Genomic DNA, 20611 nt, shown 5'->3' with positions numbered 1-20611 from the left:
TTTTAACACTTTTTCCCATTATTCTTAAATCTATATAATTAAATTCACTTTTAGATAAAACGTTGAGCACATATTTCATTGATTGCTCACAACCCTGTTTCTCTGACTTAAATCTGTTAAATACTTTTTCCCCCAGAAAATCCATGTAAATATATTAAATTACGTGCAGTAAGAACATCTTTGCTAATAATGGGACTTAATTATTGGTGTGTCTGCTTCAGACACCCATGCTTAGGAAGAGAATCATGTTTTAACCTAAGGCATGCTTATGAAGATAAAATTGTTTTACCAAAACAATTTGAACAGGCATTTTTTAAAAATAGCAGTTGAAAATGAAACTTTCTCATCCAACATATGGTTTTGTTTGTATAGTTTAAAAAAATAAAAGAATGGCATGTATTCTAAAACTATCAGCATAGATATATATATGTCTGAAGCAGTTGTAAGCAATCTTAACATATTCTGTCTCTCTCTCTCTCTCACTGTCTCTCTCTCTCTCTCTCACACACACACAAATTGAATGACTTGATTCATTCCATTATCATCTGACATTTAGTTGATAAAGAAATGGCTAGTTAGTTGATATTCTGTTTTCATGATGTTATGATGCCGAAGACATACTCCTACTATTTCATCCACCAGTGACACACCCCTATCCCATAATGCAATCAGAAAACAGTCTATTTAACTTAATGCTCATCAGCAGTAGAACAGTTGTGATTCACAATGTGGGGTTCTTCTTGTGACAGTGCATATACTTGAGTCATGGAAACTGTCAAAGCTGTGCATGGCTTCTGGGGAATATTTCGACATTTACATTTGAACTTAAATATACAGTAGTCTCCCTCTTATAAGGCCACCCTTATTGCAGCAGGGGAGTGGCCTTATAATGCAGGTGGCCTTTCTAGAGGGGGATGACAAATGCGAATAGTAAATACATATGAAGAAAGTCACAAGTACATTTAATTCTAAAACATTTAATATTTTCATTAAAAAGTCACATGCATGTTGTGAAATAAATGTAAAACAAACTGTGTCATCATTTTCAAAAGAATGTTATGATTAACCATTGATATAGATTTAAAGCTGTCTTTATAATTATGTTACAGATCACATCATCTGTCACTTTGTTGGTAACAGTCTAAAAAACAAAGCAGTCTCGTCACAATTATCAAAGTGAACAAGCTCAACATCTTACTAAGGGAAGCCATAAAGGCTATCAAACCATTTTCCTGCTGACTTGTGTATTGTACATCGATACTGCCACTTATCAGCTGTTACTACTGTTAATAATTGTACTCTTAACAGTTATCACAGTGACTAAACCGGACATGTTATGATAACACGGCAGGAAGGCTAATTGGATTACATGTACTTACCCTTTTGTATGGATTAAAATTTGAGTCTTTCTCGGCTTATGAAATAAATGTGGCTTCTTGTGAGGCATAAATGATATAATATTAATCTTAGTGGTACTTGTACTTTAGTCAACACTTCTTTCAGTAATGAAAACCTGACATCGGGAAACAGAAATCGGATTACTTAACACACTTTTGGAATAAAATACTGGTTCTGGATACATATTAAAATAAAATGCGGCTGCTTGTGAGGGGTAAATTTTATATTATTGCACTAATATGGTGGCCGCTGGTTGTGTTAGCTGGGTGGCCTTTTGTGAGGGGTACTTTTGAACACAAACTCGTCGGTGCCAATGGATTCTGGATGTAAGGAGTGGGTGGCCGCTGGTCAGGGGGGACATTCAAGAGGGGGACTACTGTATTGCTAACCATTAATTGCATTGGGTTGAAATTTTTAGATATTACATAAATCATGATAGGGAATAATTTAGAGGTAAGTGATTTCAGGGATTTGCTTTCCGTGGTGCACCATTGATTCCTTAAGATCCTTTTTATAAAGTGTAATTAAGGAAAGAGCTGTTTCCCATTTTCAAAATGTTGCAGGGGCATAGCACTTATTTTCTGCAGATCCTTTTCACAAAGCGGAAGATCATTTTCCCACATGATTATTTTGCAGCTTCATATTTTATTTTCTGTTTGCATATTATTTTATGGAGATTTTATTTTCTGTTCACATGTTTAACTGATCTTTAAGCTTGATCCTCGAACTTGGAATAAAAGAGTATGATATCTGGGTAGTAGATCTGGTGTTACAGCGAATTCTTAAAACATAAAATGGACAACTGCAGACAAAGGGAAATAGCTTATTAATGAGGATATTTAAGTATTTAGAGTTAGTTTTGTTTAAAATTTGGCAATATTAATTAAATGGATCATTTTTATTGAGGGAATTAATGCTACACATTCAACAATTTGGACAAATCTGAGCTTTATGTAACAGAAATGAAAGTTTTGTACTTATAGCAAAAGAGAGGAGACTGAGTGGGAGTAAGAGAGAACTTGGAACTGAAAATGCATTTGTGTAGTTTCAGAGATAAACATAATCAGCAGGCGATTTCTAATTATTTTAGAACATATACTTGCCCATGGGCAAATAAAATTATATCACTTCCCTGTTTTAAAATAAAAATTGGATCTCAGATTTGTTCAATGATAAGGGAGTGCGAATAAACATTGAATAGTACAGATCAGAATCCTGCCCAGAGCAGGCTGGGTCTTAGTGACTTTGGTACAATATGTCCAGTTAAAGATGATATTTTCATTGTTGTTATCATTTTATGACATAATATAAAGTGTCTACATATGCATATATTTGTGTCATAAAAAAAGTTATTTGCTTTCATCTTTATACACATTTTTTTGTCCACTAGAATTGTAGATAATTTTATTGAGGTCTTGTCTTTATTTCACTGATGATTACTTGTACCTGTCAGATGATTATTTGACCGTGTCCCACACCTGATTCAAGTAGACATTCTTTTAGTAAACAAAATCCATGTTACTTAAGGTACACAGATGATAAGTTGGATCAGTGTGTATGTTAGTCAGGAAGAGTCTTTCTGACAAAAATTAGGATGCTTCCTTATTAGACATTAAATTTTGCTGTCATATGAATGCTGCTCCTTTATATTTCCATTATTATATACAAGTAATAGGGTAAAGCCACATTATGGCTTGTGCTAAATAAAAGCAGATGTAGGATCAGTCTGATGACATCAGATCTTTCACTCTTATGGTTAAAGGTAGGGTTAGTCCATGCTGTGCTATATATTTACATCCATTGTCATCGTAAGTTGATTGTCTCTGAGTCTGTATAATACACAGTTAAATCTTTCTCCTATGTGAATGATGGTAGGGTTAGTCATTCCTCTGATACACATTTCCTTCCATTGTCATTGTCAAGAGAAAAAACTTACTATACTTGCCCTGAGAATCCATGATACACAACAGCTTTGAATATTCATTAGCAGAAAGCAAACAAGAACTGAAAATATATTGGTGTTAAACAACAAATAAAATATGCAATCAGGCAATCGACCTGTTGCCTTGTAAGAAAAGGCAATGTGTTGCCTTATAAAGTATCATGACTAACGTCAGTGTCATGTTTTATGCATTTATAAATTGGAAACAGTTACCATAAATTTTAAGCACCAGTCATTCAGTTGATGTGTTACTGATTTTAATCCACATTCACACAAAATCACTACTTGTATGCAGATCTTTGAGTAAAATGGCAGAGAAGGGAAGTTACAAGATGGAAAGTATCTTCATCATACTGATGGTAATCTACATCTAAATATTTACTTGCCCTGGTAAAAATTAACTTGCCCCAGAAAGCAGAAGTGTAATTTTTGATCCATAGTTTATGAATTATTTTCTTTTTTTGTACAAGAGCAGCAATCAGTATGAAAATAAAGTCTCATTGAACTGATGTACATTTTTATAAAAATGATTTATATTAAACAGTATATTGTTTTTCCATATGGGGTAAAATTTTCTATGGTCTCTGTGTTATTTCAGGCAAGGACAAGTAATTGATATTAAGCAATATATTGTTTTGCTAAATTGGGTAACATTTTCTATTGTCTCTGTGTTATTTCATGCAAGGACAAATAATTTATATGAAGCTGTATTTTCTATTGTCTCTGTGTTATTTCATGCAAGGACAAATAATTTATATTAAGCTGTATTTTCTATTGTCTCTGTGTTATTTCATGCAAGGACAAATAATTTATATTAAGCTGTATTTTATTTTTGCCATATGGGGTAAAATGTTATATGTTCTCTGTATTATTTAAGGCAAGAACTAGAGTACAACACTTGCAAGACCAACAGAGGGCATTGCAACAAGGCACAAGTGTATTAACCTCCCTTGGAGATGACATAAATAGCACAACATCTGTATTTTCTGATGATCAGTTCAGCACAAGGGCTACAGTAAGTGCAGCTTGGCACACTCATTTTCAATTTCTGTCTGTTTCCCCTCTTTTCTCAAAATTTGAGTATTCATTATATGTCCCTGTTTTCTTTCCATATGTCTGTTGATTTTGCTGCTCATTCATTTACTTCATCATCATCATGGATGATGATGACAAACAATAATGTTTATTGTATTCAAACAAATTAGTCAAATGTTGATATAAGACATTGATTTTGGGGCTAATAAATCAAATAGATATAACAGTGTGGTTTTAATGCTCGGTTTGGTCCGATGAGAGAATTTCAGTATTCATTACATGCAAACCATTGCCAAAAGTTTTGTCCAGTCATATGTGTTTTAAAATTGTATGCCTCTGCAGTGTACTGTGAATGGTATGTGTTGTGCATTAATGTATATTCATAGTATCAATTTTCATTGTTTTGAAACTGTGACAAGTTTTGGGTTCTTGAATTGCTTTTCTGTTCACTTAGAATATTGTTTGCTGGGTTTTTAAATTCATGGTAAATACAAAATAATCAAATAAATGATTCCCCAAAAATTAAAAATTAATTTACATTTCTGTTTCTATTCAGTATAAACTATTTTGCTATCACATTAGTATTGTCAACTAATTTAAAACTTTTAGGTGCATTTATGTATAGTTTTAATTTGGCTTTCAGTTGTTTCACTTACTGTCATATTGACTGGAGAATTTCACTAAAAGACTTATTCTGGTGTCGAGCTGGTTCTAGATTAAATGTAACCCCTTAGACAGCCAATATGGTCATTGTGGCATCTATATCGAAAACCTTGCTTCACTGTTTTTTTAATGGATCGTCATAGTAACATTTAAAACAACAAAGAAACTGATTCTTTCTTGCAGTACATAGTTATTCCTATATTTAGTCATGGGTCTGGCATGTTAATTATAGTACTGCCATGACTCTAGTATTAAAAATGAGCCATGCTCGTTCAGGGTTAGTGTGTTTGACTTGTGACCAGAATGATGCAGGAACAAATCCTACCATTGGATCAGGCCAGATTGGATGGTATAATGGTGCATCCATAACAAGGCAGTTTTCTTAAGTTGCCATAGCACTAAATAATCTTGTTTGTGTTGCTGTGCCATAAATCACCAAAGTGAAATTAAACCTATATTAATATTAGGCTGATCTAGCTTTCCAAAATGGCTGCCTTGATGGCCATAGTGAAAATCATATGGCAGCTTTTCTTGAATGGATGATCTCATTGAGAGTTTTCATGAAAGCAATATTTTAGCAGCTAATGAATGAAAATCCTGCTCATCTGACCGTCACTATGACACCATAGTGACCATCTTGAAAATAACACCTCTCCTGCACGAAAGGTGGTATTGGCAAGATTTCATCTAAACACTTTTTGCAATATTTAATTGGTTCAGAATGAAAATGATGCAGATCTGACCACAAACATATCCACACTTTTGTGAAGGAACTATGAAAGCCAGACCAAATTGACCTTGGAGTTAAGTTAAAGAATATTTGCTTGCACTTTTATACTTAAATGAGCTTGTGAACATTGTCAGTTGTATATACTAGTGGAATCACTTCGACATATGTAACTGGGGACCCCAGGTTGCCACTTGGTCTAAACTGCTCACCCTTACTGATTACACCCATCTCACCCCTATCTGTGTGGGTTCGAGTCTCATTCTTGGTCATTTTGGAGTATGTGAGAAAGTAGCATCTCATGGGACAGTGTCTAGACACACTCACCACTTTCACTGTATCAGCAAAGTTATGTCAACACACTTGAATTTCTCTCACCGTGTCAACAGAGTTATGTCAAGATGTAATTTGCCAAATTGTGTGCATCTTAACTCATTCGGCCCTGGAGGTTTTTGTCGTTTTCGCCTTAACATACAGCTTTTTGTTACTGATGTGATCATTTTCTGTCCTTTAGACTTTATAAGCCCTGAGGTATTCATTGAGATTTAATGTTTTGGAATGTTCAGATCACTGAGGTACATCAAATGATTTTCTTTGCTGAGCTTTATACATTATATAGAAAGCAAACATCAGCTTGCTCAGATTGCACTAATAACCAGCAATATAGTGATTTCAATGTTCTGGTATACTGTCAGGCCCCAGAATTTTTCTGTGACTCCCACATCCCCAAATGGAAATTTCAATGAATGGAGGAATGGGAGGAATTTTAGATGGCAAAAGAATCATATTTCTGTCTGGAAGGTTCACATGTATCAACCAACACAATAAAACTAAATGTCTTTATGAAAATAATGATTCTAAAGTTAAGTACAAAAAATACAGTTGCCCAAATTTTAAAATACTCCATTAGAACAGTAACTGTCAAAACTTAGTGAGAAAGTTTCATAATAGGATAAATAATGAGTTCTGAAAATGTTGGTGTTGTAGTTGTGCCCTCAAAGCATAGACTAAACTAGTGTTTCCCAAATTTTTAACATTCACATCCTCTTTTGGCACATCACTCTTATTGGCGTACCCCTTCTCCATCTGCCATAGTGTTTGTTTTTTTGGTCAAAATTTTAGTGATTTCATTTCTACTGGACTAGACAAAGTTTTATCATTGCTGTTGCATTTGTTGTGCCAGTAAGCAGAGAAATGTATCTGATCTATGTACAGTGTAGATGCAGTGGGACACTTGTCTCTGACACACTTTGCAGTCTCTTTTAATTAGGTAGAATGCATATAACACCATTTCTTGTACAATTTTGCATTCACAGGCATGAAACTGCATTCATTACTTCAAAGTAAAGAAGGCCATAGTGATTTATTTTTATTGCTGTGATAAATATACATGTAATTTTTTTTTTGGGGGGGGTGATACAGTGGTGGAACAAACAAGACAGTTTGTTTAAATTTCTTGTATTCTTTGAAAGTAAGTTGGATACTCGTGATATGGATTATCAGGGCAGCACTGTAAATTTGTTCCTGTTTTCTAGATGGGCAGTCCAGTGAGTACCATCAGTAATTTCAGTGCAGGCTCAGCTATGGATGATTTCAAGGATGATCTTTTTAAAACCAAAGATCCTTTTGGGAGTGAAGGAACACCAACTGATCCTTTCCAGTCAGAGGACCCATTCAAAGGAAGTAAGCCACTCAGTTGTACAGTAGTCCCCCTCTTATAAGGCCACCCCTTCTGCACATGGAAAACGGCATTATAAGATGGAGCCTTTCCAGAAGGAGACTATATTTATGAGAAATATATGTATATGTATGTATGTGTATGTAGTAAGAAAGCTACATATAACTTCAAAACATTTAACATATTCGTTTAAAAGTAACAAAATGTTCTTCTTGTCTTAAGAACTCTCTGTTCATGCAAAATATGTCAGAATCTACTGATTCTTGGGGTAATTTACAATGTAGAATTCCATTTTCTGGTTTTCCTGACAATGACTGCATCAAATACACAGTCCATAGTCCATAGTCAGATTACATTGAAATTTTGATGATAGGGCACCAACCAGATATATAGCATTGCTCAGGATAAACACTCTTTGATCATCACCACATACAAATTGTCCAGGAAAGCTTGACTACTTGTCTTTGAGCCAAGTAGATGCAGATTTGCTGCTTGAGAATATAAGTGTGCATTATCTGCCCTTATCAAGCTCTGAAGCTCAAGATCCAGTATACATTAAATATCAATTACTTTTGTCTGTTTTGCCTTTTTAACAGTCCAGAACATGTCGCAGGGGAAGGCAACTTTGCTTTCTACACCTTTCACAGAATTTATAATAAAATTTGTTCAGATCAGGACTCTATGTATTGAGAACGAAGACAGCAGATTAAAAGCCCATCTAGTATCAAGTTTGCCTGTTGCTTTTTAGTAAGAAAATGAGGAATGTTATAAGTGTAATGTGCTAAGTAAAGTGATAACATGGACGAGCATCTGTTGTAATGAACTTGTCCCAAAGAGAAGTGTAAGGAAATATTTTCTCTGAGACTTGCATAAGTGAATCTTTTTAAAACTTCAGTCCCTTTTAATAAAGGTATATCATTTTAAGGGTTTATTGTCAAATTGTAAAACAGGTAATTTCTTTTATCATAGGAACATTTGCATTTAAAAAGAGTAAAATGAACATATTTATTCTGTAATTAAAACAAGTTAAATGCAGATTTGTTTTAATATTAGTAGATATACTAATATCATTAAAAATAATGTATTCTGTGGTTTCATACAATGTTATGTTTCTAATTCAGATGTTATGGGAGATTCTCAAAACAGATACATCATTTGATTTTAGAAATGAACTTTTTCTAAACCAAAATGTTTTTTATTCCATGCAGTAAAGGTAATGAGTAAAACTTAAAAAAAATTAATTTAATCAAAGATAAACCTAGAAATATTTGTTTCAAACAGTTTGGGAACCCTGCTACACTTGACCTGACCGGCCAACCCTTACAATTTTGCCATAATGTTATGGAAATAATGCTTAAAATATGGACTTATAGAGTAAAATCACAAATTACAGAAATATGATTGTTTGCAGTAAAATCCAGATACTAACTTGTCTTCATTTGATTCAGATCCAGGTTTCATAATAGATTCAGAGGAATTAGTCAGAGAACCAGACTGATGTTACTGGAGTATCTCAGATGCTTTAAATTGCACATATTTTGTGATGGAAACATCTGCATGATCAAGCTTTTGCTTTATTTTTTTTTTAAAAATGGTTTCCAACAAGCGACTAGACAAGACAAAAGGAACAATAACCCCCTTAAAATGTTTAATAGTACAGATGAATAAAAACGAACATTTGGATTGTTGGGGAAAATCAGGAAGGGCAAAAATTACACAGTGGACATCTTGTGTTGATTTGAGCATGTCACATGGTGGGAAGGATGATTGCTGTCATCATGTCCCTCGTGAAATTTAATTTTTTTTAAGGATTATGTCAGGTTGAAAGATATGAAGAAGCCATTGAGCTCCATTGGGTTTGGAACTGCAGTTGGTGAAATTGTAATAGAGGTAATTAAGGTTCAAGTAAACTTTACAATTTTTTTAGTTGAATGCGATGTCTGCTGTCACTGCATCAGACTTGAATCACACTTCTGGACTTTTAAATGGATGTTTTCCAGCACGACAATAGTGGCACGATATTTTGTTTCACCTAACTGAAAACTGGTCCAGCAGATGGAAAAATAATTGACTGCCTTGCTGAGAAGGTCTTGGTAGGGTTGGCACATCTGCTACAAGTGTACAATATTACCGTAACCTTTGTTTTTTGTGTCTTTATCAGATACCTAAACTTACTTAGCACTTTATAGCATAGATTATGCTAATGTTTCATTTAACCCTGTACACATATAACACCCCCATTGGTTGATTATTATGAGAAAAATTTAAGTTTACGATCATTGTTTTATTTGTGAAGGAATATCCAGTTTTGCTGAAATTTTGTGAAGTTCGTAACCTTTATTCAGCAAATTGACAAATCATAGTTATATTACACACAGAGTGCATTGAGCATAGTTTACTCATGTTTATCAGGTACGAAAAATATATTTAGTTCTGTTAAACTGTGTACAATTTTTTATTACACTTATATTTATGAATGCATATAACCTTTGGCTATACCATTAGTGTTGCACAATAGTTTAGCACAGACTTTTAATAAATCTTGATTTATAAGGAAATTTTAATGTTCATTATTTACTGTACACTGAGTTACAGTTAACATGTAATTTACTTGTCTCTGATTCAGAACAAGATAACATTTCACTTTTCCCAGGTGATCCATTCCGATCAGAAGGATTTGGTTCGGATCCCTTTGCATCAGAAGATCCATTCAAGGATGCTTTCGGTTCTTCGATGGAAACTGCTTCTAGTAAGGTAATGTATCGTATCATTGTGATAAAAGCACTTGTAAGCTTAATATAATATGCTTTATTGGTGAATAGGGAACTATTATAATAAGTTGAGATTGCTGGACCTTGGGTACTTCCAGAAGGAGTCTTTATGGGGTTGTGGGTGATATGTTATTTCTTAATGACTTGTGCATTTTACCCAGTGTGTATTATTGAAATTAAAATTGATTGATTGATTGATTGATTGATTGATTATCCAGAATCAAATGTGTGTGTGTGTAGTATAAATGTCCTCATGGGCCTATGTTTTATAATGGGGATTTGAGTAAATGCATTGCTTTTCTTTGACTCTTTGTATGCCATTACCCATGAGTATGGCAGAGGCATATAAGATTAGGCTTGGATGTCTGTGTGTGTGAGAGACACACACATAAATTGCATGCACGTACTTGTGCATGCATGCATACATGCAAACAGTGTATTGTTTTTAAAATAATGATTTTTATAAAGGTCATTTAGTCAATGACATTTTTTTAATGCTAATGTCCTATGAATGGTTTGTATTGTATAGATGAATGATATATAATACATAGTATAACTTCATGGATAAATTCCAAGGTTGATGAATGTAGTAAGCATCACATGATCCAAGGAGGACATTATTACTGCTTAGGGGTCAGACTGACCTAGTTCCTGAGTGGCAAGAACTGTTCACTGCAGATGAGTTATTTCAAACTATTAGATGATTCACTGAAGACCTGGAATCACATTCTCGAAATGGCATGTTAGCTATTGTGTTGTTAGCTTAATATATCTTTATATATACAAAGTAGAATGCGGAATCACTCAGTCTTAAAGTTAACATTTGTCTCGAAAGAGTACTAAAAGCTTGGTTTATTTAATTTGCTTTATATCATTCATTGGAACTACAGTGCTGTAACATTTATTCAAAGTTTGGGCTCTATAATTTTCTATTTACCATGGAACATTCAAGGACATTTTGGATTTATGTCTTTGGATTTACTGTGGGACATTCAATAACACTTGGGATTTTATTTCTTTTGCATTTACCTTGCATTCAGTTAAAGGACATTTTGATTCTTCTGTGGTGTTAGCATATAAGCACATTACACTTTTCATTCTGAATAATGTTTGGAAAAAATCTGGATTACTTGGAATTGATAGAAGTCTTTAGGAATTTTAGGAATTCATTAACCCCTGTTTTTGCTTCTTTCACTTTGTATTTTAAGGAAATAACTTTATATTTTCAGATATGAAACATGTCATCAAGTGAACATGTTCTTCTGATTCTACAATTATTTATTAGAATTATTTCCATTCCTTTTTTATCCATTTAAAATGTTATTTGGGATACAAGCATACTTTCTGCCATAGTTATTGCTCTTTTCTACTTGTGCCACTCAGTCATATGTGGGAGGAGGGAGAACTTTCTAGTTATTATTTTGAAATCATTACAATAATACACTCAGATAAATGCTGAATTAGCAGATATTTTGCTTTTTAGAAGTTATTCTTAAGGATAAGGAGTTTACATTATTGAATTCAAATATATTATGAATTTAGACTAATTAGTGCTTGATTTTTGCTAGCTTAAGCAATTTTAGGAACTTATTTTGATAAGAAGCAGTTTGTTTTCATAATTAAAACAACTGCAAAAGTGCATTACACAAGCAGTCAGAATTTGAGCCATTCTGTGGTGAAAATCAGGAGATAACGGGGCATTCACACAAATTTTAATCAGCGAAATTACATCTTTCATTTAAAGGAATTGTTTTCTTAAATTTTTTATTGTCTTACATGGTGTTTGGGTAATGCTATTACCAATGTACATGTCTTGAGAATTGTTTTGATGGAATGTACTCTGAAATGCTGAACCATAAACCCAGCCTGTTATTGAATGAAATGACATTTAAAGGAAGTCTCTTACTTATTTGCCATTATCTATATCTTTCTTGCATGCATTTCATCATTACAAAAATATTCATTGCCTCCTTTTCTCTCACTATTTGCATGTTCAATAATAATGTCCATTTTAGGCTGACCCTTTTTCCAGTTTTGACCCTTTTACAAGTTCCAATACCTCCTCCACCAGCAGTAAAAAAATGACCGATGTATTTGCTGCCTTTGAGTCAAGTAGTGGTAGCTCAAGCACGTCTAGTAAATCTGTAAGTCTTCTTCAGATTTTAACTGAATTGAATTGTGTAGCGGCTATACTAAAGTAGTCCATGTTTATCCATCTGTTTAGCATGAATAGATAGGATGAGTACAATATAAGAGACAGTTTAAGTGTGTTTAAATTTGAGCAAACTTTCATTATTGGAACACTTTTATTTGGTAAAATGTTATATTCATCACTGGCTATGTTAATGTTAAATTATGATAGTTTTATTTAGTCTTAATATTACATCATTCAGACTTATTTTCTCATACATTGCTTTGATTAAATTTAAAATTAAAACAGCTATAATGGGATTTAATCAGACTGATGTATATAATCTTCAAAAAACTTTATTTTTATGAATTGGACATTTTGTACTGATGCTACTGATATACATTAAATTAGAGTCTTCATGAATTCTGTCAATTCAGCAACTTCAGTGGAAAAAATATCACAGTAACATACTGTTAATAATGTATGATGTACTTATTCATTCACAAATAATATTTTTGTCCTTTTTCTTCTTTGCCGATCTTGCATAAATTTTGTACACTGCATTTAACTGCATTTAATCGGTGTGTATAACAAAATGGGATTTTGCAGAAAGTTGTACACTGTATTTAATTGTATATGGGTTATTGCAGAAAGTGGAAGCAGACCTTTTTGGTACTGATCCCTTCTTGCCACAATCAGCCAGCTCCAGCTCCATGCGCTCAGAATCTCCAACACCAGTATTACCCCCCAAACAGAGGAAAGCACCCCCACCTCGTCCTGCCCCACCAAAAGGAGGAAAACAAAGCCCCTCTAAGCCAGCTCCTCCTAAACCTTCTGTTGATCCTTTTGGAGGCTTCCCAAGTGACCCATTTGCATCATCTGACCCATTTGCCAGTACGTCAACGGGAAGTGGAGATAATTTTGCCAATTTTGCTGATTTCAGTCCAAGCAAAGTAAGTCAGTTTCTTCCATTGAAATGTGTAGAAAAGCAATCATTTGTCACATATTAATGTGTTCAGTTAGATCAAGAATTATTAAATAAACATATATTTCTCCAAAAGGAGGATAATATTTGATTCTAACAAAAGGGAGTAATGACTGGAATATATGATTTCATATAGTAAAAGAAAAAAGAGACAAATTCAGTTCATTCATATCGTTATTTTCATTCACTTTGCCACTACTAAGATCTAATATTATTTTCAATACAGTTACTTAATTCTTTAAAAAATATAATTTTGTATATTTTGATATCATAAACAGTATTCAAATAATTGGTACAACATTTATAACATTTCACCTGTTCCATGCAGCAAAGAGTAAAATGAGACACGATGAGGATGAAAACTATACATCAGTTTTCTTCCTCACAGGATATATACATAAGTACATGCATACACACATACTTATATAGAGTCTTATTACATTAACCACTTTCTTTCAGTTAAAAAAAAAGAAAAAGGGTAAAGATTTATTATGCTTTATTCAGACTAAGCTTTATATGATGCAACTATTATCAGATGACTATAACCAAGGGAGCTAATATCGTTAAACAATAACCTAAACCTCCATGTTTATCAGTTCAGACCTGGTAAACTATAATTTGCATCCTTCACCAACCAGAGCACTAGACCCATTTTACACATGACGCAAAGAACTGCATATACCTCGGTCCATACTAATCTGCTTCAGAACACTAAAAATGTAATGCTGAATTCTCCTTGCTATAGTTTGATATCATCCATATCTTGTTTCTCCTTTGGATACATTCACTGATCACATTACTGTTAGGAAGAAGCTCTGTGACCTCACAAATTCAGCAGTTGTGCAAAAGGAACAAAACATTCATCTTACCTTTGTTGTGCCTCTATTGGTCTTATACTAAGTAACAGAAAAGAGCATAAAACCAAACAAGTTTAGTAAAATTCAACAACAGTTTATTTCCCTATAATAGGATGTGAAAAGTATTGTGAATTAAACCCTTAATAGTCCTAAAAGTTCTGTCGCAAGTCCAAAAGCATAGAGTATTCTGAATAAATTCCAGTGATGTTCCAAACGAACATCAATCTTGAAAGTGTTGATGAACCATTAATATTGAAAAAGGTTGATGTGCTAACAATAAATTAAAGTCTTCATGAAATACTGTTAATTCAGCAACTTCAGTTATAAAAATATCACAATAACATACCATTCGATGCAAATTAAATATGCACAATACATGTGTGGATTTCATATAGACAAAGGGAGGAAACTCTGTCCAACCCTTGCCCTTACCTCCCATCACCAATGTTAGGTTGCTACAGTTGTTTTACTAGTTTTTAGCTTTTGTTCATTATGATCTAGATTGTATCTCATACATTCACAAAATCTAAGTTAATCATGTGGAGTATTGACCATCCATTGACAAAGTCAATGGAGTATTGAGTGTAAAGATATTTACTCTATGTTGCAATATTTATTTTGTGTAATTGTTTTATATTTATGTGAATTTCTGACAGTTTTGGGCTTATAGTTTTATTTTCTGACCTTATTCTCCAACACAATATCATTCGTGCTTCTTGTTAACTGTTTTTACACACTGCTGATATTTCTTCACATATTTAGTAACAAGCATTGATTATTTATGCTGTTCAACACTTTCAGTTTGTTATTTCCCAAAATATTTTCATCATTCTTGTCTTGCAGAAGTTGATTGCCCCTGTCAATAAAATGTGTAAATGCAAATGGTTTAAGGCAAAGAGCACATGCATGGGACCTGCCTTGCATATATCAAATGTTCATTTACAGATACATGCAGCATTTGTGAGTCATTGACAGAAAACAACTGATCTACTATACTGTAACAAAGACTAAAGGCAAAAGAGAGATGCAACAAGTCCAGAGAGACTGACTGAGACATATCAAGTTTACATCTGAAGACATCGTCTCTGGCCATCATAATGGGGAACACTTTCATGGTGACCACTTCATCAGGTTAACTATAGAGGAAAGAAAAAAGGCATTGCAGAGTTGCCACCCACACTTTCTCCACAGGCATTGTTGGAGTTGTATATGTGTTGACTGGTTAAGTTCAAGAGGTGACGGCACAGTTGCTGGCCTTGGGTAAATTCATTCCTCTCCATCCCTCTTATGTTTTGGGAAACATTTCACCTTTCTAGGCTGCCCAGCAGGTGTAAGGTGCCCCACATGCTTGAGCTTGGCCTTTAGGGTCTGTAAGTTGGGGTGCATGAGGTATTGTTCCGATTTGAATTATCCATTTTTCCATCCATCCATGCCATATAACACCATTCCATCTACTGACCATTCGGTTCAGCAGTCTGGCCGTACTCCACAGTCGTTGACAATGAATCCATCACTTTGTCGAGCTATGCCATTACCCAACTGACTGTATCTTGATATGTGGAGCTGTATGGAGATCCAGTTAGTCAATCCATCCATTTTCCAAACAGACCAACCATGTGGTTACTGGACTTGTTGTCTGTCCAGCTGAGAGCAGAAATAACTAGCCAGACAATAACTGAGCCAACTTGCCATCACACTTATCATCATTTCGTGTTCGCTAGAGGAAACATAGCACTTGCCGGGCTGCTGATGCAACCAACATCTAAAATCTTTATGGCTTATCCTTTGAGGAAAAATCAAAGCACAGCCTCGACCTTGCCTCCTGGGGTGTCTTTCTGATGTTGATAGAATGCATTATGAGGACAGCCCCCCTCCCCCACCCCCCCCGTGAGTGCAGCAATAGCCATAACTTACAGTGTACAATGGAGTGTCCCAGCTGCATCAGCTGCAAACTTGACCTACAAGTTTAAAGAGTCAGTGCATTTGGAAGATGTCTTCTTCCAGTCAGTGAAGGTTAAAGAATTTTCTGACCACCAGACTCATAACATACATGACCCAGGCAATTCCAAGTTTTTTTATTATTTAGACACCATGGTAGCTAACCCAGGCTGGTCCAATGATTGAAACCCAAACTCTTTTCAGTCACGATCACATCATGCTAACTACTGTGCCACAGTGGCTTCCAGATATATGTTAGAAAGGGACAAATTTGCAGTTTAAACTTAATTGATGCTTAGTTTCATGTCCCCATACACACATCCTTGCACAAGTTCCATCAATTAGATTCAAAGGAACTATTTCCGTCTCACACTCTCCTATGTAGTCTTAATATCAGCTCATGAGCTTTCACCAGGAGCATCAGCTGTGTCATCTCATTCATTCAACCTCATCACCAGCAACAGCAGCATATTTTGTTGACATTCTTCAAAAACACGTGTTAAATTTATCTTTGGTCAATTGCAATAATGATAGGTTTTTGAGTCAATTAGGACTTCTGATCAATGGGGACAAGTGAGACCTCATTCCTTTCCAGTTGTTTGTCCACCTGGGCATGGAAATTTTTACAAACCTCAGACTTGTTTGTCACTTTCAGTTGCACATGGCAGGGATTATCAATCACAGAGCCAATTTCCAATAGGGAGTGGATCTTGGCAAGAGAGTTTGTGCATCTCCTTGGTCTTCTCAACACAGCAGCAAAATTGATTATCCTCCTGTGCCCTTTGAAAATTGTCCATCTAGCCCAATGCTGCCCCTTTTCCAGTTGGTTTTTGTCAATAGATCGTGATCTTGTATGAAGTAGTGTCTTAACTTTGCCAGTGGCTCAACAGTTCACAGCAGGAATTCCTCTAGAAGAGACCCAAGACATAAATTACAATCTGTAGAGATACCAGCTTGTACAGTTGGTGAGCCCGTCTTTTGCCCAGCTTTACCTTGGTCAGTGGCATACAGGGGCAAGAAGAGTTATTTGTCCACCATTCACGCAGAGTGGTCCATCAACCCATCTATCAGCAGATTTGTGTACTTTGTGGCTTCCACATGATAAATCAGTTTGCAGTGGAATCTTAGATGAATGATCTGCTTGATTTAGCAATAAAACTTACCAGGAAAATTCACCCAAGACACAACCTACTCTGACAGCCTGAGTTGCATTTCCTTTCAATCATGCACAGACAGGCTACTCCTTCACACCTGGCTCTTATCAGGAGAGCTTTGTGAATAAAATAATTTAACCCCTTTTTTTTTCTTGGAGAGAATTTAAAAAGCATGAAGGCCATAAGGTTTTACTAGGGAAGTGGCTACCACTCGATATCACAGACAGAGTTAGGCATCACAGTGTAGCAGATGTAGGTCACGATTAGGATTCATCAGACCTATTAGTCTGTTGTGAATTTAATAGGCCAAAATCACTCACGCTTTTTCCCCAAGCAGAATTTTATCATGCGTATTGATGTGGCTCATCAGAATTAGTTTAATCCTTATTCAGTACCTCTTTTAAGATGGTATCATACAAAATGCGTTTCTTGATGGCTCTAGTTTCAGCATGCAGGGTCAAGGAACAGGTTGCTGTCATTTGGCAATCATAGAGTGGTCATCCATTCTGTCTCCTCCATCAATGAATATAGGAAGCAGTGGTGTAGGACCCAGTCTGTACACTGTTGAAACAATATGTAAAGTGCATGAAAAAGGCATTCTAACTACTCATCTCGGCTGAAGTGGGCAATATGCTCTATGTTTTTTGAGATTTCAAGAGATAGATATGCCTCATGAAAATCTCAGCTCACCAAATCAGAGTTATCTCTACACACCGTGCATTCAGAATGTGGCGATATGAGACATAATAGATGCAGTTGACTATCATGCACAGTCAGCCTTCCCAATCATCTCTATGATTTAGCAATGCAGAGAAATGTGTTCAATGGAGAAAGCACATTTTTAACTAAATTATGTTTTTCTGAGGATACTTCAGTTTCATCTTCCAATTATGTGCTTGGCCTATATACAGGCATAGGTGCACTGTGGTGAACTGTGTACATATGTGAATTAAAGCTCTTTGTACAAGCTAAAAACAGGATAAAATAACACACAGTGAACATGCTAAGACATCAGACATGCAGCACCATTGTGGACCTTAAAGATATCAACGGAAGGTGCTGTAATGGCTGTCGCTGGCATGCAGTTCCAAAGACGAATGCCTGTGGGGAAGAAGTTCTTATATGCATCCACGGAACATTATGGTACCCTATATCTGTTGGCATGGCCTCTGGTTGATGGTGTCTAATGACCTGTTGTTGGTATTTCAACTAGTTGGTTAATGATTTGGTACATCGTGATGACCTTGTTCTGTTGACATCGGGTTCTCAGGTCTTCGCACTGTAGGTCCTTCAGCATGGTTGTGATGCTACTTACCCAATCACATTGCTATTCAACCCTCCCACACCTTTCCACAAATGCAAGCATTCTTGTTGAGGTGTCTATTAAGCTTATTCAACCCCACAGCCTCCTAGTGGTGGTGAAGAGAGGTAAGGAAAGGGGTTGGAAAGTGTTTCTTTCCTTCACCGATATTCCATATGGATGGGAAAGAACATTTGTTATCATTTTGTGATAATTGGATTTGAGTGGTAGCAGAGCTTCTTCCTGGTATTGTTGTGATTGGGTATGTATTCATGGAGAAACATTATTTACTTCACAAATTTAGTTTTCACATTTGGTATTCTGAACACGATAAAAATTACTTGTGCTTGCTTATCAGTTAAGAGAAAAATACACAAAATTTGTACTCAGTAGTTAAATGTTTTGTAATGATTTTGTAAACTGATGTAATATAAATTTCTTTCTGTTGTTGATGGAGAATTTCAATGTGGCTCTCTAGCAAGTGAGTGAAATTCAGTGCTTTTTTGTGTACAGCTAAAATCCCGACATAATTATCCCCATTATAATTCATTCACCTATTTTCAGTAGTCAGTCGTTTGATTTTGAATGCAATAATAACGTTTTATGACAACTTTGAAAATCAAGAAAAGAAAATTGTATTATTTGTATTAAGTGTACAGCAATTCCTTGTAATTTAACATTATTTAAATCTGAGATTGAGTTATTGGAAATTTTGTCTCTGATGCCAACAATTCAGAGGGAAGATAGTGTTTTATCCGTAAATTTTTGTGTTCATTCATTAATTATGGCCTTAATTTGTTTTAAACTATTTCACCTACACCTGTGAAAATTGGTTTGTAGATGCATCTTGAAAGAAATTGGACATATAAAAACTAGGTCATTGTCATTAAATTTTTTTCTCAGGTTACTTTTCTTTTAGCCATTTGTTAATTACACCTTCAGTATCTAGGACCCTATTTAATTTGCACTCATGAAAATTGATATCTGGATGCATTTAAACAAGAGTAAATCAACCGTACCAAAACTTGATCACTGTGACCTATTTTTTTTGCTTTAGTGACTTCTGGATTTTAAGGTACTAATTACATCCTCAATTACCATGACCCTATGTTGTCTACTTTTTAAATTAGTACATCACTACCTTCCTCAACAAGAGTAATTCAACAATACCTAAACTAGGCCACCATGACCTAATTTTCATACTTAAGTGACTTTTGTATTTTTAGCTATTTGTTCAGTACACCTTAACTTTTGAGACCCTGCTTCACTTTCACTTATAAAATGAGCATGTGGATGCATTTTGACAAAAGTAACCCGACCAGTTTAACAAAATTAACTCTACAAAATATAAACTAGGTCAGTTTGACAAAATTTTCATGCTTGAATGGCTTTTTATTTTCACCTTATTATGAACCCTATTTCACCTTTGTTTATGAAATTGGTATGTGGATGGTAACTAAACCATGCCAAAACTAGGTCACTGTGACATTTTTCACAGCTGAATGACTTGTATTTTTAATGATTTGTTTGATATGTATAGTTCACCTTTGGCAAATACAATGTAATAATTAGTACATGGATGCATCTCAACAACAGTAATTCAGCCATACCAAATCTACTCACTGAGACCTATTTTATTACTTAAGTGAGCCATTAATGTGTTATGACCTTGGTATATGGAATTCTATTTCACCTACATGCATGAAAATTATGATGTGGATGCATCTTATGAAAAGTAACTATACCCAAACCAGGTTATACTTTTATACTTGAGTGACTTGTGCATTTTCACTGATTTGTTCATTATACCCTCAGTATCTCGGACTCTATCAGTGTTCATCAGAATATGCATGTGGCTGCATCTTTGACATTAACTCAGTCTTACAAAACCTAGGTTATTCCAACCTAACTTTCATGCTTGAATGACTTGTGTATTTTCAGTTATTCATTCACTACCTCCTCTATATCTTGAACCCCATCTCACCTTTTATTAAAAAAACTGGTAAGTAGATACATCTCAACAATTGGAACT

The 20611-nt window shown here is 34.8% G+C and overlaps 1 protein-coding gene across 3 annotated transcripts in view; it reads left to right on the top strand.

Moving 5' to 3' along the window:
* LOC149806813 (uncharacterized) overlaps window positions 1–20611 on the top strand; it is a 92090-nt gene that overhangs the window by 43284 nt on the left and 28195 nt on the right. For all 3 annotated transcript variants that reach the window (XM_089958031.1, XM_089958040.1, XM_089958048.1), the window contains exons 16-20: window positions 4218–4355; window positions 7301–7448; window positions 10097–10197; window positions 12230–12358; window positions 12996–13298. In XM_089958031.1, the coding sequence (XP_089814157.1) occupies window positions 4218–4355; window positions 7301–7448; window positions 10097–10197; window positions 12230–12358; window positions 12996–13298 (819 nt within the window). The remainder of the gene's footprint in view (window positions 1–4217; window positions 4356–7300; window positions 7449–10096; window positions 10198–12229; window positions 12359–12995; window positions 13299–20611) is intronic.

This window comes from Sinohyriopsis cumingii, chromosome 1 (genome assembly GCF_028554795.1).
Source record: "Sinohyriopsis cumingii isolate HCF-2022 chromosome 1, ASM2855479v2, whole genome shotgun sequence".
Taxonomy (NCBI): domain Eukaryota; kingdom Metazoa; phylum Mollusca; class Bivalvia; order Unionida; family Unionidae; genus Sinohyriopsis; species Sinohyriopsis cumingii.
This window is presented reverse-complemented; position numbering and strand designations above follow the sequence as displayed.